At 41.8% G+C, this 21,736-nt stretch overlaps 1 protein-coding gene across 1 annotated transcript; it reads left to right on the top strand.

Annotated features, from left to right (window-relative positions):
* Nucleotides 1–8,347: 8,347 nt before the first annotated feature.
* Nucleotides 8,348–20,591, top strand: ANKEF1 (ankyrin repeat and EF-hand domain containing 1). The gene is made up of 9 exons (XM_086745200.1): nt 8,348–8,726; nt 9,188–9,387; nt 10,811–10,960; nt 11,751–11,874; nt 12,760–13,582; nt 16,490–16,716; nt 17,954–18,114; nt 19,335–19,469; nt 20,466–20,591. The coding sequence occupies exons 1-9, from the start codon at nt 8,381–8,383 to the stop codon at nt 20,589–20,591; spliced, it is 2,292 nt and encodes a 763-aa protein (XP_086601326.1). The 5' UTR covers nt 8,348–8,380.
* The last annotated feature ends 1,145 nt before the right edge of the window (nt 20,592–21,736 follow it).

Below are 21,736 nucleotides of genomic sequence, written 5' to 3'. Positions count from 1 at the left end.
CTGACACAGTAGGCAAAACCTATCTGCTATGGGCTCCACAGATTGTATTCATCCAGGTAACCATGAAGTCAGTGAAACACCCCTGGGATTGTCTCAGGAGTGGACATTGCTCCATCCTGACTGTCAGCCACTAGAGATGTCCCTGTGTAGGAGGAGAGGGTGCATGCTCAGAGCATCCAGGACAGAACAGCCTCAGGGCCACCCTAATTTATACCATGACAGACCTCTGGACAGCACTGCCCTCAAATGAGGACTCAGGTGGTGCGCAGGCCCCTTGGGCTGTACCAAACCGTGCAAGAACTGTGTCTCGATTTGTGCTGTTATGTGTTTCCCAAGTTCGGCTCTGGGAGCTGTAATCTCCAGCTGCGAGGCTCCAGGGTATGTTCAAAGCTCTGAGCAGTTTACACCTTTCTTTCCTTAGTGCAGTCAGTTAAATTTTTAACACCACCATCCTACTTGTATTCCTGCATTAGCTTGGCACTCCTCCAAAACTGAGCTGTCAGCCAAAAAGAGCCCAACAGCTTGAGGCTTCAGACCTTGGAATAATTTTCTCTGGTGAGTTTTATTTATCTCTAAAGGCAGGGAATACTTTAAGTTTCTCTAACAGGATTTTGATTCTATTTATTTTGGGGTTGTTGCAGTACCCTAATACCAGAGCAGCAGCCAGCAAGGTAGAGATGCTCTGCTCTTGAAGCCACAGTGCTTTGAAACATCCAGTACGACATTCAGCTCTTGAAAAAGGATGTTTTGCTTCTTGAAACATGAGTACTCGTTATCACTCTCAAGAAGCTCGCAGAAAGATGATCACCATGAGAAAATAACTCAAGCATTAAAATCTAAATATCACCCCCAAACACACATGCACTTACACAAACATCCAGACTTGGGGTGAAATACCAGTACCCACACTTACTATGGTCTGGTTCCAGCGTTCTCACAATTTCCAGAGTCAAGTGATGCAGATGTTTCAGGCAGGATCTTCAGTTATTTTTGTATTGGACTACATTTCACAATATATGTGCTAGCTTTTCTAATATGCATTTAATGGGTGCTATGCTACAAAGTGAAAAAAAAGGAGAATTCACATGGGCCTTAGGCCAAGACACGTGTCTCCTTGTATAGAGCAACAGCAAAAGCAAAAAACCTTAAATACTACACAACACAGGCAGGGAAACATCATCTGCTGTGCCACGTCTGCAGCATCTATTTAGCATGACCAGGGAGAAAGAGGAGAAGGGCATGCGCCATATATTTTCCAAAGAGGAAAGCAATCAACCAAAGCAGAACACTGCAAGACGAATAATCCAGCCAACTCATACTACAAAGTGCTAGCACAAAGCAGGTACTGTACAAATGGCACTCCTTGCAGGGGAAATAATGAAATGCTCTATGTTAAAATGTTATCTATTGCTGTGACTCACCACACAGTCCCATGCCTTGCGTCATTCGCCTTTCCGTGCTGTTGGACATGCATCCAGCTGCGCAACACCATTTCCCTGGCAAAAGATATTTCATGTCAAAAAACTACTTCACCCTTGAACTTCTTAATGCTAGAGGTGTTTTGCAAAAAAAAATTAACAGCCAGTCTTGGCTAGGTACAAGACAAACAGTCTCACTGCAGCAGCAGGACATTATCCCGTATGCAATTACTAAGTCCAAAAAGAGCACCAATGGCCAGTTGGCTTGCGGCACTCAGAGGCTGAAATTAGACCCTAAAGGAAATGGACAGAAAAGAAGCACAAAGAGCTTGAGAAGTCCCAGCATTAGTGGTGTTTGCCTTCTAGAATGACTTGTGCTTCAACCCGCTTAAAGAGTTTTGAGTGTTTTCCTCCATTCATTGGCACTGATATTTTTATCCTGTTAATAAACAGGTTTCTCCTTACAGTCAGGTCTATCAACAATTATGTTTCAACTCAAGTCTAACATACCTTATTTACATTATAGTGCTACACAAACCCTCTGGGAATGGCTATGAGGTTGGGTTATACACAGATCTTGTAATTCCATTTTTGTGGCCGGTGATTCTAGTAAAACTTAGAGGTGAAACAACTGTACTGTACTGCTTTCCATGGGAGGATGAGGAGGTTTGGCGAGAAAGTAAGTCAGCAGCAAGAAAACATCAAAGGCTGTGACATCCAGCTCCTTCCCCGTGGCACCATAGGAGATAAGGACACCAAAAACTGTTGCCACCATAACGGGAAGAGGCAGCATGGGGAAGCAGGCGCACACAGTGCTCCCGACACGGCCCTCGCCATGGGCCAGGCTCAGATAGAATGGGATAGAATCACAGACCTTTAAAGGCCACCCAGTCCAACCCCCCTGCAAGGAGCAGGGCCATCTCCAACCAGATCAGGTTGCTCAGAGCCCCGTCCAACCTGGCCTTGGATGTTTCCAGGGATGGGGCATCCACCACCTCTCTGGGCAACCTGTTCCAGTGTTCCACCAACCTCGTTGTGAAAAAATTTATTGCTAATGTCCAGTCTGAATCTGCTTCCTTCGATTTTAAAACCCTTACCCCCCGCCCTTGCACACCAGCCCCCGCCGCACCGGCCGCACCCCGCGGCGCTGAGGGAGGCGCCTCCCGCCTTCCCGCTCCCGCCCTTCCCGCCAACCACCCGCCGCGCGGCGCCGTTGCCAGGGCAGGCGCGCGGCGGCGCCCGGTTGCCAAGGAGGAGGCGGCAGCGGCCGCGGCCATGCCGGACGCGGCTCTGAGGCGGGAAAGGGCGGGGGGTCCGGTGGTTCTTCAGGTGAGAGGGCCCGCTGAGGGTGGGCAGCCGCTGGTCGCCGCCGAGCCTGGCGGTGTGAGGGACAGCGGGTGAGGCGGCGCCTCCCCGGGTGCTGCTGAGGGGTTGGAGCAGGGGCGGCAGGGTTGCGGAGGCGGAATTCCGGCTCCCAGCGCGCCCGCGCAAGGGACGCGGGCGTAGGGCGCTGCCTGTGATGCAGGCCCAGCTAAGGGTGTGGGGGGGACACAGCCGCAGAGGTACCACTGAGCTGCTGTGCTTCAGATGTCTAAAAGAAACACTCCGGGGCTGGACATCAGCACCTCCCCGGCACCTCTCAGAGGAGGGCGGGCTGGAAGTTACCTCAGTTTGCCCTTCTGCATCGTCAGACAAGCAAGTCCTTACCACGCAAGTACAATGTGGGTCACTGCCAGCTCTGCAATGTTTTCCCTTTGCAGCAGTTTCTCTCCCATTAAAGCCAGTCTCCTCTACAGGCCACCCATTCCCCTGAGTCGTAACCTAAAGAAAATCAGCTAGCACCAGATTTATCCCTTACCTGGCTTCTCCAGGGCCCTCAGCACTCTAGGCTCAGCAGGAGTGGTTGCAGACCCTGTTCCTTGCTCCTGGGTGCAGCAGCACCTCATCACCTGCTCCCCAGCAGTGCAGGGCCTCGTAGGGAGCCCAAACTCCTCTCCTCGCTGAGGAGCATCCTGCTCTCAGCCCCTGTCCGCAGCAAGTGTTGCTCATACACCGAAGGCTGCTGGCCACTTGGGCACTGTTGCATTCCAGTTTAGATGTGCACTAAAGTGACTGGAAGTTGCAAGGCAAACTGAAGACAGAGGAATGCATGCCTTCTGATCTAATCCAGCCACGACCTCAGGACCAGTCTTTACAGCGCTGGTGACTGGGCCCAGTTTCCCAGAGGGCTGCACTGGGGCTGAGATCTCAACACGAGATTGAGACCTGCTCAGTTCAGACAGGAAGCGCCCATCACTCAGTACTGAGCTATGCCTCAGCCCTAGGCAAAATGTTTCTTGAGAGTGAACACTAAGAAAGGCTCAGAAGAGAAAACCCAGCATTATTGGCTATTCCTTTTACTGGAATTCAGTTTTAGGAAGATTTTGCTGCATCACTCCTATTAAATATTAGTGACAGCCAAAAATCCAGTGTGATTATTTGTATAAAGCTATAAATACAGCGTGGCACTGTTGCTGTATTGGTTTCTTTTATACCAGCACATAGGGCTCATGCTTATCTCTATGGCCAGCATTGCAATTGGATTAAATTTAGAAAGTGCTAAGCTATTTTCTCTCACTAAAGATAAAACATATGAAAATTTTGTTTACTGGTTTGTGAATAGCGATAATTAAAGAGATGTTTTCAACTTGAAATGTTGAAACTGAAAAATGTTGAAAACTTTTTAAAAAGGAGTCATGAGTGCTTCCAGCAGCACTCAGACACCAGGCTTCAATAGCTAGTCAGCGAGTGAGAGCCCTGGCCACCAGACCTTCCCTCTCTATCAGTGTACCTCAGTCACAGCTTGGAAAGCTTTGTGAGAAAACAAGAATCTGATTAAAATTATTAGCTTAATAGTAGGTGTACCAGGAAATGGATTAATCTGAATTTGAAATGAGTTCATGCTCTCAACCAAAATGATCATACAAGCTGCCAGAATGAAGGTAGCGATTCTGTTGATGTTTGCCAACAGATAAAATTTTTGCTAAGCAGATGTTACAAGCTTGGGATTTATGATTGCATTTTCATTAAGTCCTCCCCAGACCATGACTGTCTCAAAGCCACGTTAACAATCCCTCATTTGCCACTAAAAGATCTGTTACAGGTTAAGTGTTAAAAACTCTTAAGAAGTACGTGTAGTTGGTAGTATTTACTTAGTGAAAGTTTGGAGGATGCTGTAATTATGTTTTCATTATAGAAGCCTATTTCACTTGCTTGTAACTTTACCTGACTCTGGGTAGAGTTTTCTTATCCCACCTGTCTTACTTTGATTCTGTTCCTGTAGAAACTTCTAATAAAACTTGATCCAGTCACTTTCAAGAAATACTGCAGAGAAATATTAACTGCCACAGTTAAAATGTTACAGTTATTTTCCTGTAAATTGCTGGTTCTTAATGCTTTGAAGCAAAGACTTTAAACTTGGTAGGATCTCACTGGTGGTTGAATTGCGATAACAACATACTTAACCATTGTGATTAAAAGAATTTCACTTATGTTTATGGAAATAATTTTGTTACTGTGTGTGAAGTGTCAAAAGAATAGCATGATAAGCATCTCAAAAGCACCAGGAAAAACTGATCGGGCTGAACTGGGTTTAAAATTGTAATGGAGTGTAATGCATTACCCTGTAAGCAAAAAGGAAAGGGTGCAGTAACTGTAAGGTGTGCTGTCAGTCTCATGTCCTGCATGAGGCAAAGGCTGTAGGGAGCAAGTAATACCTAGTTAAAATGATGATTGGGCATATACACAGGGACATTCCAAGAATGTCATGTGGTTTGTTGTTTTTCAGCCATATTCTGTGGTGTCTGACACACTCAGCACACATCCCGCCTTTCCCACTGTTGGTTCTCCTGCTGCTGTTCCTGTGACAGCCTGTGCCATTTGCGCTCCTGCCCCTTTGCTGTGTCACTGCCGTGGACACTGGCAGGAACGGGAATATCAGTGGTAGCAGGTGTTTACTTACAACTAGGAGTCGCTTGGGTGTGTAAAATGCACTTTAAGTTCAGACTTGCTTTGCAAGTGGATCATCTTAGCTGCTGGAGAATATGTCGTTCTGGGACATGCTTATTCTGGGCACTTGCACTGCAGAGACTGAGTGTAATGTTTGTGCAAGAGGTAGCACCAGCACTGTTCTGAATCTCAAGGATAATCCATAAAATAAATCCAAATCCATATGCATTGAATATTATATCCATTTCTCCCTTCATCAAATGTTACTAACAGATTTTTACCAACTGCAGTGCTACTCATATTCTTTAGCATTACTAACCTATTTCCCTGGAGAATGTTGTTTCTTCAGTGTTTGCAGCTTCAAGGGGGAGAAAGAAAGGAAGAAAAGGCAAGTTTTAATCCTAAATGAGTTCCTGAAAAAATGCTATGCAAAATCCAGGTGCAAATAATGAATAACAATGAGAAGAAAAGATCCAGTTTTTGGAAGTAAACCCAAGTTCCTTACTGGTGCAGGGTGGTGGGAAATAGAACAAGAGTATGAGAGAACATTTAAGCTTGTCCATCTGAGCTCCATCTGAATATCTTAAAAACATTTATTTTTCTATATTGCAGTGGTGTAAGTACAGTAAGAGCCTTCCCAGCAGTACCTTCTTGCTGCTCTTCACTGCAGCCCCTGCAGAGTTTACACCACTTCTCTCCCTGTGATCAGAAGCCAGGAAAAACCTCCTGTATTGAGGCTTTGCTTAGAAATTTCCTAATGTTTTGGGCTTTAAAAGCTAGATTCCATCAGAGAGTCTAGTTTTCACTTTTACCAGGAGATTACCCGTAAGTAGCCTTATTTCTCAACTCTTAAACTTTAGGACTAGAGTGCTGCTATAGTTGTAACCCCTGTCAGTAGAAAAAAAGAATCTCTGCATTTATTTCCTTTCACAGGACAATATGCCACAAGAAGCAGAATGTGGTAAGGATGAGGATAAACAAGCCACAGGCAACAGATTAAGTTATTGCTACTTCATGATCTAATAATGCAATTTAAGAATATACTTTCTATATGATTGGAATGAGGGTTGTGCAAGACCTACACAGAAAATAATTTAGCATTTGAATAATGTCATATTTAAATAGAGAAAGCCCTCAAACTCTAGGAGCAGCTGACCTATTCTGACCAGATTACATTGCAAAGAGAAAGTATTTGCCTTTTAGCACCCACTTAAACAGTTCTGCAAGTGAGCAGCTTCTTACCATAATGCCACTCAAATAAAACACAGGTAGAGCAGGTCAAAATCGTTACCACGACAGTTTTTCTAGCAAAACACGAACATTTTACAGTATTTTTGCAATGCTCCATAGAGTAAAAAGGGCAGCTTTTGAGTGGCTCCAGGCATTGTACAGCCCTTCCCTACCTTTTCCTTACTCCTCTCCTGAAACACCTCTGCTATTTTAACTCGGTTGCAGGGAAGGAGCGATCAGCTGTGGTCAGATGCGTTAGGTGGTGTAACATGGTTGTTTTGCACATAGCAGCTGGCTGGAGGCTGCAGGTGTTCTTAGGCGGCACAGCCAGATGCACAGGGAGAGCACTAAGTAGCTTGTTTAGCAGGGGAAAACACAACAGGGACAGTTCTCAGAAAGCTGTCAGCAGAAAACTTGACCACTGTCTCTGCTGCTCCAAAAACAGGCTGGGCACAGAACTTCAAAGGAAATAAAAGAAATGACAACTGGCATGTTGTACCTGTGGTACAATTACCACTCTTTATGCATTCCTGACCTGGTTATCCTTTATTAATTTTTTTCTTCCTTTCCTGCGGTTTTCTCTGAGGCTTCCTTTCCAGAATGGGAAGTGTTGTCTAAAAATTCTGTTGGAATTGTGCCTCCTTCTGCATCACTCTCTTAAAACTCACCTTTTCTTGGACACCTACAAAGCACCCAGCAGTAGCCAAGCAGATTGCTGCGTGGTCCCACTTACAGGCTATGTTGTTGATAAAAAAACTCCCCACAAAACCCAAGTATTCCCTAACAGGATGCTGTTCCTTCACATTTTTTTTTTTTTTTGTGGCGTGTCCTGTAAGTGCAGTTGCTTTTGGAGGACAGGCTGACCCAAGGCTTGCTGGAGCTGATGGGAAGCTTCCCATCCACTTAAGCAAGCTTCAGAAATGGTCCTTATATTGCCTGACCCTTGCTTGGCTTTCCAGCCCCAAGTGCTGAGACTGGCTAAAAGAGGCTAAAAAGCCTAAAAAAGAAAAAAAAAAAAAAATCAGAATTGAGGCAAGGGCAAAGCTGGTTTCCTCCTGCACTGCACTCTTCTCAAGAAGCATGCGTTGCATCATCTGGGGGAACATTTTCCAGGCCACTGCCCCACTGTTTGCATTTTTTTTTTCCCACAAGAGTTTTGCTGCAGAGAAATGCAATTTACTTTTTTATGCAGGTAGCTCAGCAGGAAGTTCATGCATCAGCTACCAAAAAAAAAAAAAAAAGGTGCTCAGGTACTGCTGAGGTGAATGCTAGTATCAATTTTATGTTTCATCAAGTGCAGAGGACACCGTGACTTGTGATTTTTTTTTTTTTTTTTTCCCTGTGAAGTACTAAAATGCCAGATGATCGCTTCCCCTTAGGCTTCCAAGTAATTGCAGATTATAACAGTTCCTTGCATAGAAAGCAGTTGCCTTACAGTTTCCTAACTTAGTTTTCACCTTGAATCAGAGTTCCTCAGAAAAGTGTGAAAACTAGAAAGAACAATTTTATAAGGTGCTACATGTGTTTATATAGTCTCCGTATATGCTGTATATACTAAATGAGATAAATTCATTCAAAGCTTAGTGCTGTGTCAAGTTAAAGTGGATATTTCATGCCTTGAATGTAGTTTGATTCCTGTTCTTACTGGCTTGTAATTATAAATCTCATCTCTAAGTTTACATGTTTTCTTCTCTCCCCATGCAGAAACTACTTCCTTGAAAGAAGTCATTTTTTCTTATTCCAGGATGTTACCAGTAGATAACAGACTTCGAAACTTACAGATGTACAAACTTCTTCAGTGCATTCACCAGAAAGACAAGAAGCAAATAGAAAAGCTGGTCCAGAATGGATTCCCAGATCTCATTAATTTCACTGAGCCTATGGAAGGATATAGTGCCCTTCATTTGGCCTGTGTTAAAAATGACACTGACATGTGCAGCTTCTTGCTGGAACAAGGAGCTCACCCAGATGTCCAGGACAAAATGGGACGTACTCCAGCAATGAGGGCAGCTGAGCTAGGCCATGAGTTGGTTTTGGATTTATTAGCACAAGCTAAAGCAGACATGACTGTTGTGGATAATGAAGGGAAAGGTAAGGAAAAGGGAAGCTCATCAGACCAGAAATACCGTAAAGTGACCCCTTACTGCATTACACACTTGCTATGTATGTTGTGTCCAGTCTGCAGAGAGAAACCGTGGTTAAGGATAACCCTTGCAGCTCAACAGAAGCTATTTGGCACAAGAGCTTCACTGAAAAGGAAGATAATTCTCCCTGAACAGTCTAGGCCTTTAAATCATAGGTCTCTGCAGTACATAGCTGAAGGATAACTTGCAATTGAGAATCATGTTCCTCCTGTCACATATTCAGTTCTGGTTTAGTCTCCAAGTTCAAAGGCCCGAAACTAGAAGTCTGTTTTTGCATGAAGATATGCGAAGAGAAGTTATTGGGTCCCTATTGAAGGAGTTTGTCCACTGAGCTGTAAAGCTTACAGCCTAAGTAACCTTTCTAATAATTTTATATTGCACCATAATCCCTGCTGTTTTTCTTTGTAGGTGTTTTGTTTTACTGCATTCTACCTACAAGACGGCACTACCACTGCACTCAAATTGCCTTGGATTATGGTGCAGATGTTAACAACTGTACTACTGATGGGAAGCCCATGTTTCTACAAGCCTGTGAGCAAGCTCATGCTATTAAAGAAATATGTCTGAATTTGTTGGAAAGAGGAGCAAATCCCAATGCAAGAGACCCAGTATGGATATTTCTGTAACTAAGAACATATATACAGGGGTATAGAATAGTTACCAGATGACTAGAGTATATGATCTCAAATCCTCACATTAAAATAATAAAACGGTGACAAGTTCTTAACTCTGTGGCCATGCCTATTCCCTTCTTCTGTATCAGCCTTTTCTGCAGGAGCAGGGATTTAAGTCTTCTGCTTGAACCACATATCCCAATTTAGATTTTTCTAGATTAGACTGCAAATATTTTACAAAATGAAAATGTAACTGGGCCACCTCTTAGGAGATGCAGTTCACTGTACTTCACTTGGATGTGCCCCGAGGTTTTCAGGGTTGAAATAACGTACACTAAAACATGAGTCCAGCATGAAAAATCTGATGGGGAATCAAGGCCAGGACAAGACACGAAAAACTCTTCTCTTTTGTACATCTGTCTTCGTAATTTGTTTATTTACTTCCTTAATTTAACAAAGACCTGAAGGACTGAAGCTCTGTGCTGTTGATCGAGTCAACGAACTCGGACTTTCCCTTAAAGCTACCCATGGCTTTTGCTTTGGTCCTAGTTTTGCAGTATCCTGCAAAAACCAATGCTTGAACATTCTTACCCCATCCTCTCATGCACGTTTCTGCTTCATGCACTCAGTGTACCTGCAGTATGAGACACCTGCATTTTTTTGGTAATATGATGGGCACGTTCCTGGTCACATAATAGGAATGGTTTGCCAGGCCCAGAGAAAGACAGGTGTCGGGGAAGAAAGTATGGTTCAGTGGAACAATGCCCATGGCTCCCTGCTCTCTCTGCCCCTCTGCAGAGCGGCAAGTCAGATACTCTAAGCGTTGCTGTGGGCAGACATGTTCATAGCAGTCATTCCTGATCCAAGGTGTGCTCTGTTCTTGGGAAGGTCACCAGATCTACCAAAGTCAGCCATTATAAGGAACATAGGTACTGCTAATCAAACGTGCTATTTAGATAAAGATGTTTAGAATGTGAACTTTTCCTCTCAGACAGAACAGTAGTGAAATTTCCTAGTTACTCTGCCTTCCCCATAGCACTCCTCTAGCCATAGCTCCTCATGCTTTTTCATGACAGAGGTGGTATTTTGTTTTAAATTTTGTAGACATGCATGAGAGCATGTAACAATAAAGAATTCCTTAACTAAGGAATTTATTTGCATGGGGACTCTTCAAGGGACTCGAGCTACTAATGTACTTGAATCGCTGGGATTTGACTACTCGTATTTTAGCGGCATTATGACTAGATTCTTAAAATTTACCTACAAATATCTTTGGAGCTATTAGAGTTGTTTCATTTTTTTGGTAAAACCCAAAAGGAGACCTTCAGTTCTATGTCACCTTGCAACAATCAGATCGTACTGTTCCAACCTGAACTGGCATACAAAAATTCTGAATTGTTTTCTTGCTACCTTGCAGGCTACAGGTCGCACAGCCTTAATGGAAGCGGCAAGAGAAGGCGTTCTCGAGCTGGTGCGTGCTCTACTTGAGAGAGGAGTCGATGTTAACCTATTTGACCTTGAAAGGCACAGCGCTGCACATTTTGCAGCCAAAGGAGGCTTTTTTGAGGTATCATCATTTGTGGTATTAAAGCATTGCTGCAAAGCCAAAGCTGGGGTGGTGTTTTTGTTTGTTTTCTGAGGTTGGGTGATTTTGTTGGAATTTTTTTTTGTTGTTGGTGGGGGGTTTTGTTGTTGTTGTTTTGGGGTTTTTGGGTTTTTTTTTGTTTTTTTTTTTTTTTTAGTCTAGTATCTCAGCTGATCAAAGCATAATAATCAGCAATCAAAAGCAGCTTCTTTCTAAGTATCAAAGGGAATCCAGCAGTGGTAGAATCTCTCTTGTAATTGCAGAGCCTTTTTTGCCAAGGTTCCTCTGAGTGTCTATGCTAGTGTGGCTGGCTGGTGTGGACAGCTCCATTACAGAGCTTGTTCCTCTCAGCATGTAGCATGTCACAGCTGTGTAGCATGGATGAAACATTGCCCTTGTAAGAAGGGCAGATGCAAACAGCTGCAGGTAGGGACTTTCTTCCTTATCTGCCACATAATCTGCAAAGTATATAAAATTACGCAGTTTTGATTGTGCCTGCAAGGTCAGAGTTACTTTAAGACAGCGGCCTGCAGTAGGCTGGCAGGCTTGAAGATTTTCCCTCATGTCTACAGCTGCCCAAGGTTTCTATTTCCAGAGTTAAGCACAGTACTATAGAAAACAGACGTTCCGTGCACATTGATCATCCGGGCATGGGAGAAAAGTTCACTATATTAACTGGGTATGATATTGCATTTATTTGTAACTCATTCTCACACTTCCCCATCTTAAGAAAAAGACAAGATTTTTGGTGGTACTGTCTTTGTTTTTCTAGATTTTGCGGATTATTTCAGCGTATAATGGAGACTTGGGCCTGATTGCTATGAATGGTAACACGCCACTTCATTATGCTGCAGAGGGAGGATTTGCAAATTACTGCAAGTTTATAGGACAAAGAGGTACATTAAAATAAGTTACTTTGCAACTATCATGTATGTTCTTTTTCTGGGCTGTGGGTAATATTTCACTTGGCTTTTATGAAGGATTTGACTCTCTGGGGTATCATGTGGCAAACACAGTTCTCATTAAGAAGTGCCTAACATAGGCTATTGTGAGTTATTTCTACTCAAGTTGCTAAGATGAGAGAAAACATCTCTCAAAGAAAACACCAGAAACCAAAATTTAGAACTAGACTGTATTAAGTGGTTCTGGTTTTAGTTGTTTTAGAAGTATTGCACTTAAACTTCCAATAGAAAATTAATTTCTGGTTTGCTGATAATTAAAAAAAAAATATCACAGTGTAGTCATGGAGAAAACTTGGCACACCTGGGCATTCAAACATACTCCAAAGCAGCTGTGAACATTTTCTAACTTAATCAGATGATGATAACACTTCAACCTTTGATTCAAAAGGACGATGCAAAATCCTACCTTCTGTTCTTGTGATTCAAACATTTAACTACCTGTCATTGCCAAATTGCAAGGTTGGGGTATGGAACACAAGTGATATTTTAATCTTAGTTTGTTTCCTGTTAACCTTGCTCACCACTAAGTAAAAATGTAAAATTTTCACTAAACTTCTGCCTTTCTATACATATTCATGAGTGAACAGATAAGTAGAGCATGGGTTTCCCAATGAATCTTCCTTTGGGAAACAAATACGGAGACATTGTTAACCTTCCACTTTGAGACCAATAAAGCAGTTCCATTCACTATCACTATTTATAGTTAAGACAGTGTAAAATTGTAGACCTGTGGCAATTAATTGCATGTATGTTACAAGTCTCTTATAATTAATTAGGAATTCCACTGCATTATCAGTGAAATTGTGTCCATATTTTCAGGCTGTGATCCTACATGGACAAACCTGTTAAAAATGACCCCAAGAGCCGTTGCCAAGAAAGGCGGTTTTAAAGCAGCAGCAGCAGAATTGCGTAAAGTTGAAAATACCTTTATGAAACAGTCCAGATCTAAGGCTGAGGCAGACAACCCCCACTGGGCACTGAGGCTGTACGACTGGTCCTTAGAGCACCAGGCTGCCCTCTGCAAGGCATTCGAGGCCGTCGACCAAGGAGATGGGACGGTAGCTAAAGATGATTTTATATCCGTTATTCAGCAGCAGTGTCCCTTTGTGGATGTCAAACAAATACAAACTATTGCTCAAATGAATGAAGGATCTGACCCTGAGGGAATCAACATAGAAGAATTTTTTAAAGGCTCTAAATACCTGCAGAAAACCTGTCTTATAGCGTCCTTTGGACCCAAAGGGAAGAAGGGGAAAAAAGGGAAGAAAGGAAGAGGCAAAAGAGGCATCGCCGTCCCCGTGCCGATTTGTGTTATTCCGAGGAGCGCATGTCCACGTAGGGAAGATGGCTTTCCTGAGTACATGATTGAGGCCATTCAGAGCATTGACGATGGCTATCATTTTAACCGAGACCACGCATCTTCCCATCCCGTGCACGACGACCGTGCCTGGTATATAGACGAGCCAAGGAAAACGTACATGAATATTAACTACCTTGTCAGAGCAGGAGACATTCTGTCTCTGCAGACCGCGTTTGAGGAGGGTGTGCCTGTAGACGTAAAAGATAAATATTACAAAACACCTTTAATGGCTGCATGTGCAAGTGGGAACATAGACATTGTGCAGTATCTTCTGGAAAAGGGGTAAGAATTTCAGAGGGGGTTTTTTTTGTTCTTTGGGGTTGTTTGTTGTTTGGTTTTTTTTTTTGTAAACTGCTATTTTAGAAGTACTTTCAAAAGCATAAATTTCCAGTAAACATTTGAATGCAACAGACTATGGTTTGTTTTTTCTTTACATAATGTTTAGTATTAAAGTTAGTTCCATAAGATCCTGACTTAGAGGGTTAGTTTATTATTTTTCACATTTTAGTAACAGGGAAATAGAAACACCCAAGAGGTCAGTTCCCCAGGTCTGAAATTTTTGGTGTCTGGGCTGTTGCCATTTTGGTCAGATGCAGCATACCTACAAATCCAGTCTCTTGGAACTGCAGTTAGTTCATACCCACGTCTCAAGTAGTGCATCCTCAAAACAGAACTCTCAAAATTCAGATGAATAATTTAGGGGAAATCTGGCCTAAGTGACTTGCCTGAAGTCATCAAGGTGCTCTTAGCTGAATCATCAAGGCAATCCCTGACTTCCCCGTTCCACATGCCAGGGCCTTTGCATGCAAATACGTTAAGGGGATGAGCCTTATAATCACTTTCCTCTGCAGGCTCAGCAGGCTGAGGCAGCAGGATTTACACCAGAAGCCGTGCTGCTATTTAGCCTGTTCCTCACTTTAGAAATGCTTCAGCAATTTTGTAGCCTACAGACACACTTGTGAAAAATCTCAATGACAGCTTAAAAATGAAAGCAATTTGAGAAAGATTCAGTCATACTTGTATAATAGCGTAATCTCTTTTTTATTGTCAGACTGCTGTAGTCCTATAGTCATTGAGATAAATGCTTAAATGAACATTTTCCAAGGATATTTACATTAGCTTTGTTCTCCACCTATAGCTAGAATTAATTTTAACATTAATTTCTTAGGATAAGTGGCTGTAGTCATTGCTGCAGCACGTGGTTCTTTACACACCCTGGTAATTACACTGACATTCCTGGAACATATGAAAAGTTCTGTAAATGTGTATATTCAGGTCTTCCAAAGATAAGGATGCAAGAGGTAGCAAATTTATCTAGCAAATTAATGTCCACTGCTTTCATCAAGCCTCACGAGACAATACTGGGGTCATATCTTACCATATTTAACAGTTAGACCTAGAAACGTAATAACTTAGTTTAAAAATATAGTACCAATTCTGAGATTTTTAAATTGACGGAAATCAGAAAGTGGAGAGGAAAGTTATCAGCACAGTGTTTAGCTTTGCATCTTTCAACAACGGGGACTTTCAGATACTTTCAAGTTTGGTATGGGAGTTAAAATACTTTTTACAATATAGCCTGTTCAGTATTGTTAAAATACTTTTTACAATATAGCCTGTTCAGTACAGTTTCACAAATCCATATCAAATAGAAGGCAAAACATTTATCCAGTGCTGTAGAAAATGCTGAGGTTTAAACATAAATTGGTGGTATCTACTTTCTGTCTTGTTCCAGAAAGACTCAGAAGTTAAATTTGGGCTAAAGGCAAATTCAATGTTTGATCAGGAGAAAATGCTGAAGAATGTTGGTCAGTGCTGTGTTTTTCCTGTTGCCTTTGATTGGTTTGTTTCTGAAAGAATGAATTTAGCAAAAAAGGATTCAGGGGCAGACAGAGTATCAGTACAGGCACGGAGGCTAGATTGAGAAAGTCGGATAACTGAAACCACTTATTTTAATGAGAAATATAAAGAAAATTACAACTGCATACAAATAAACCATAATGGCTAAACAACTGAAAGATAACAAAGGTAAAACTGCTAGGTCTGGGAAATTTACTGCAAAAAGATCTCACCAAAGGTAGAATTCTGGAAAAGATTGAAAATTTAAACAAGAAAAGATGAACAGATGAGTCTGTTCTTTTGATCTAGAGTTAATATTAACGATCTGACCAGCAAAGCAAAAAGCTATCCCTGGAAGCAGCTTCCTTCCTAATTTTTTCTTCCTTCTCCCTCCCTCCATGCCTTTTAGGAAGGCCTCAGCTCTTTGTCCCTAGTGTAAATGGGACAGTGATCCTAACTCAGTTCCGGACTTCTAGGCTGTCCTGAATACAATGGAAAGTAATTCACTTTGAGTACTGGGGAATCCCCTCATGAGGTTTTTACCTCTTCTGAACCTACGCACGGCACACACGAGAGATCCCAGATCTGGTAATGGACTGTGCTTTCTTCAAAGATGAGGGGAACCATATTTCTTCCCATTTCACACCACTGAGGGGCTCTAGTGGCTCTTGGGAACAAGAGCCTTGCTTGCATGACCCCAGCCTAAAAGCTCCCAAGGCAGCCCATTGCTAAAAGGCTGATAATACTTTTCCCCTCAGCTTTATCCAAAGGCAGCATATTGGAAATGTTTCCCGCAAACTGGCCCTTGCATTCTCTGGAACATGCCAATTTTAACCTGGAAGCAGACATAGATCTAGTGCAGCAGCACAGTTGCTCAAAGTTTTAAATCCTCAGATTTTCTGAGATAGACCTCCGACTCATTTGTAAGTTGGACAGTAGGCAATTTTGCCACGTTTTAGAACACCTGTTCTTGGCCCAGAAGCATTCTTTTTTCAATACCTTAACCGGCTTTTTGCCATTCTTACTGAAGCTGGAGCACAAATACTAGCAGCATTTTACAGGACTAAGCTATTTGAATGCCTTTTTATCTCTGTACCTGTGAAAACCTCCACATAGAGGATGTGTTGGCTTAGAGGGGAATATGATCAACCCCCAGCACACTTTTACAATTAACATTCCATGACAAGCAGGCACTAAAATTGTTTCAGAGTAGTAGCAGCGATATGAAAAGATTTATGTTGAATATACCATTGCAGTGGGTAGTAATTATCAAGTGTACTTGGAGGTGTGGATGTTCCTGTATCTAGTCACCAGCTTCATCTGCCACAACTTCTCTTGTTTTTTTTGTAGGGCTGATGTAAACGCAACAGACAATTTCATGTGGACTCCCCTCCATCACGCATGCTATAACGGACACCTAGATATTGCGGAACTGATGGTGAAGGCTGGAGCAGATGTGGATGCACCTGCAATAGGCAATGCAACCCCCCTAATGAGAGCCATTGAGATCTGCAGATTGGATATAGTCTATTTTTTAATCAATGCAGGCGCTGACATCGAAACAACAAACAGCAATGGTAAATATAAATTTCTCCCCAAAAGGCTTGTTTCCTTATGTGTATACATGTTTTATTAAAAAGACCAAAGTTCTTGGAACACTTTGAGAGATGTTCTGAATTTATGAATGCTATCAGGATGAAGGTAAGAGGTTCAATTATTTTTCTACAGCACTGAGTCACTATTCTAAGCAGTTGGCTTTTCTGGGTTTTAAGCATCTAGAAAATAAAGTAACATGATTAATTACATGATTAAGGAGGCTGTTGCTCCTCACAGGATATATACAGAGTTAAGTGTCTTCGGAAAAAAAAAAAGTCTAGCTAGTTGTTAATACTGTTTGATGGAAAATTAGGTTTTAGTTGTAGCCAGTGTGTACTCAGCCACTCATTTAAATAACTTATTTTTTTATGCAGAGGGAGCATTGGTTAAAAAAATTTCTTGCTGCTTAATATGTAAATATTACCTCCTGAGAAAAAAGTGACTTAACAGGAAAACAAATCTGAATTGGTATTGAAGTGTTACCTCCTTGCCGCAGATCCCCCCTCAGTATTATTTCCTCTATTTTCAGAGTAATTTAAACAGTTAACACTTACCACATTTTAAGCTCTTGCTCTCACATGGGAAGCAACACTGCTACATATTGAGACTTTCCTTCCCAAAACGCCTAGTAAGTGAACTCCTGCTTGGAGAAGGGATGTGTATTCTCCATTTCTGTTACCATGTGAAATTCTAATTCACACGGCAGTTTAGTCTCACAACTACTTTACAGCCACAGGGTTTCATCTCGTAAGATCCAAGAGTGTTTTTCCTTTATTAAACACTAAAGGTGTTCCACCCCATTTAAGCCATGGAGCTTTCCCTTGCCAGCCAAAGAGAAAGCACTGGAAGAGGTAGATACTTAGAGTAACTTGGTCTACATTCCTAACCTTGCACTATGCTAGCCATCTCCTAGTGCTAAATGCTCTCAGCTCTCCAAGGTCAAAGTTACAACCTGCAAATACCAGGACATTAAGAGCAAAGCAACCGCTCCAGAAATTCCTGCAATGTTTGGTTTCAAGCTTCGTCTCTGCAAGGCTTTATTTCTGCAAGCAGCGCTGATGACTGCCAGTCCTCACACCAGTATCAGGCACACTGAATGGTTAATAAAAGAGAGGCCTAATTAAATTCAGTTGACTGTAGTGTCATTATCCATTCGCAATAACAAGTTCCAAGGTTCATTTTCATGGCTTATGCAGGTATTTATTTTTTTAAATACAGGAAAGACTGCTCTTGATATTGCTAAAGTATTTGCAAATTCTCAAATAATTGATCTGCTCCAAAATAACCTGGACAATTTGCCAGAAGTACCAGAAAAACAAGCAGCAGAGAAAGAAAAAGTTGTGAAGCCAAAGTCACGTTCTACACTGACGCCTGTAAAGGTACAAGCTGAGAAAAAAGATGTACGAGAGGTGGTAACAAAGGATTGATTTGCTAATAGTTAGTGGAGTGCTTCTTTTGTTTATTTGCCCCCTGTGTCTCTCTAAAGCTATAAATCAGCAGTTTTGTTAAAGTGAGCATTTTCAGAAGTCAGTACTTGTTCTTGCCAGTACTACTTGTTCATTGATTGAAATTTTGACTTGTTAATTATATGAACTTCATGTCTTCCCCAGTCCTACTCATGAATTATATCCTGCATGACTGACAGGTCACAGAATAATATTTCCTCTTCTTTTCACCTTCCTCCTGAAGTATATGATCAGCCAACTCTGTTGTGATAAATACTGAACAACTGATAACTGTAATTTCATACAGGGAGCACCTGTTTCTTCACAGGATAAGACCAAGAGCCTTCAAATTAGTAGAAAGGTCTTTTTATTCTGCTAATTGAACTCACGGAGGTGATATCAGGCTTTCTCGTATTCCAGCTTGTCTCACATCCTTCCTCTTCTACTGTTGATCGGAATCCTAGTTCTCAAACCCCACACTAATGTTTGGTTGTTGTACTCCTGAAAGCCTTTCCTGCGCCCCTTGGGAGCCTTGAGCACCTTATGATTGTCCTAGTTCCCAGCTGACATCAGCCTCTGTGACCACATCCTGGTTGTCTTATTGTGGATGAGATCTGCCTGATTTACCAGTGGTACTTGTTAGTCAGACCCAGGATGCTATTTAAAGAGAAAATGCAATTGGATCTGCATTGCTGGAAGCATCCTTCAGCGGTCCTGCCCTGAATGGTGTAGTAAATATGTTCCAGTAGCCAAATGTTGGTTTCCCTCTTTCAAGAATGTTTTGAATCTGTCAGGGATAGTGTAGGGCTTTCATGGGCAGGAGGACAACCACTTCAGGTGGACAACCTTATTTATTCATCACCCAGCATAGGCTGGGATCAGCAGTGGTACTAGGTGATTGTCTTGTGAGTCTTAGAGCAGTTCATGTTTAAGTGTTCAAGGAGAGTCATCCCCTACCTTTTCAAGGGTTTCCCTCTGAAATCTTGGTTATAAAACAAATATCAGCTTTAAGAAAACCAGATTCTGAACAGATTAAGAAATTACACCCACAGTAAATAGATAGCAGAAGTATCTGAAGATGCAGGATGTGTGCCTTGCTTCTGAACGCGGTATATTTGTATAACTGATAACTACTTCTCTCTTGGTCTTTACAGACATCTCTGCCAGTTGAAGAAAAATCCGTTCTTGAAAACCCAATGCATTCCCCTAAGGACAGCGTCGTTCATTTGAACTCTTTGATAACCAGCGGTGCTGTCAAGAAAGATAACATCGCATTCAAACCCAGAAAAGTACGTACAAACAGCAAAAACATGAGCGCAGTTTCACATCAATTTAAAGGTAGACCTTGCTGTAGATCAGAAACCAAAACAATCTGATGAAATGACTTCGCAATTCAACTAGCTTATAGATGGCATGACACAGGCTAGAGAGATTGCCACAAAAGAACAATGAACTAAAGGGTTCCTATATTTGTGTATATGTATTACATACATACACACATATTTGTATAAAACAAATTATCATGGAAATCAAGCTCTTAATCAGGTTTTAAAATAGGATTAGTGTGGAGCCACAGTAAAACAGAAATGCAACTATGTTCGTGGTATGGATTTTTACATTCCTTCACTTAAAGTACAGGAGTCCTCGTACACAGGACTCACACCAAGTTCTACCTTGCCTTCTCAATTAGTTATCACATGATTACTAATGTCAGTGACAGTTACTGAACTAAATGGATCACAGTACACTAGATATTGACTTCCTAGAGTTTGAACACTGGAAATATAATTTTTGTGTCAGAGGCTTGTTAATACTCATCAGCAAATAACCAAGAAACAGAAAGAAATAATCACAGATAAGTATTTTAAAAAATTTTTTGTCTCCTTAAAAAAAAAAAAAAAAAAAAAAGAATACCATTGCTGACTGAGAAGTTTTGGTTAGAGTTTGTTTACCATTTCGCTAACCCTGATTTGTGCTAGTTTCTGCAATGGTCTCAGGGGAATATGGCTACGCTGCCAGTGACTCTACAGCTAGTTACTGTTTTGCACTCTGAGGAGTTTGGGCCCGAGTCAGTCATTCTAAACAATTAGCAACAAGACGATGCTCTGCTTATACATAGACAAATTGCTGTGGTGTCTTCTGCTGGGAGGCTGCACAATTTTTCTTCTATGTCTCGGGGTGGAAAGGAACACTAGAACATGGCTCTGTTTGGCTAACAGTATCTTCTTAATGCTTCAGTTGCAGAAGTCATGCCCAAATTAACTACACATACCTTTATTTTGTAGATTTGGGCCCCTGACGCCGCAACAGAGGAGCTAGTAAGAAAGCAAGAATTGCTCCGTGAACGCTTCATGCTTAAAGGCCAGTCAGAAAGCTTCACAACCCCCTTTAATAAAAAAACTACGGAATAAGCACACCATCTGGAAGAAGCTACTTCAGCACTTGTTTTGAGGGGACAAAGATCTAAAAGGCTACTCCTCCAGAAGGAAGAAATCATGCAGTGCTCAGCAAATCTCAGTTATGATTAAAAAAGAAAAAGAGTTGTAGCAAGTTTTTCCTCTGTAGATTATGTTGCTTACACACAATCTTTTGTTAAGGGCTTAGTCTAGGAAAAGGTTTATCCTCATGTGATTCTAAGTCTTGGAGCTGGCTCGGTGCAGTTAATGGAATCACCACTGTTGTGACACACACATGTCCTTTTTCTTTGAGGAGGTGTGTCTTTATAAGGCTATTTTTCTCCCCAATATAAAACTTCTTCCTGAAAGATAGAAGTGCTACCCTTTCTACGAAAAGGGTATGAAATACAAAGTTAGCGTTCCAAAATTATTTAAGACACCAGTGGTTTTGGTTGTCTGCAGATGCAACAGAGTACAGAATTTACAGCCAGGACTGCTATTGTCTAGCTTACTGCTTTCATCTCCTCTCTCATACACTTGCAAGAATGTGCAAAACTTCCTACTCGCTCACTAGGGACTCAGCACGTCTTGAGTTCTGCTCATTAGCTCTGCAAAATGCTTGGCAGCAGAGAAGGCAGCCAAATTTGAAGCTTTAAAAAGGTAGTAACAGGTGATAAATTTTGTGAAAGCAGATACTGGAAATACTGGGAATGTTAGAGAGGAAAGAAGTGGGAGGGAGTGCCATTAAAAAAAAAAAAAAATCTATCTATCTAAAGCAGCAAGAAGCATGGAGAAGTGAACCTGTTCTTTCACAGGATAAGAACATTCACACTACAGGGGGGAGGAAAAAAAAAAAAAAAAAAAAAAAAAAGAGAGAGAGAAAGCAGCACACAGATATTAAATACTCCGCAATGTGCAAATAGCCTGTGGAACCCTCTAGCCCAATTATCCTTGGAAACTTAAGAACTATATTTACAGAGGTTGTGAGAAGAGTCTAGTTAGCTAACATTAAAAGTCCCTTGTGTTTCAGGACCTCAACTAATTGCTGCTGGCACATGACAGGGAAAGTTTTCTAGCAATGCCATTCACTCCCTGATTGTCCAGTGTGGTGATGTATGTCCCCCTTAGGGGAGAGGACAACACCGGCCTAGACAAACACT

Source organism: Chlamydotis macqueenii, chromosome 3 (assembly GCF_036417535.1).
Source record: "Chlamydotis macqueenii isolate bChlMac1 chromosome 3, bChlMac1.mat, whole genome shotgun sequence".
NCBI lineage: Eukaryota > Metazoa > Chordata > Aves > Otidiformes > Otididae > Chlamydotis > Chlamydotis macqueenii.
The sequence above is the reverse complement of the archived record's forward strand: the minus strand, read 5'-3'. Positions and strand labels throughout refer to the sequence as shown.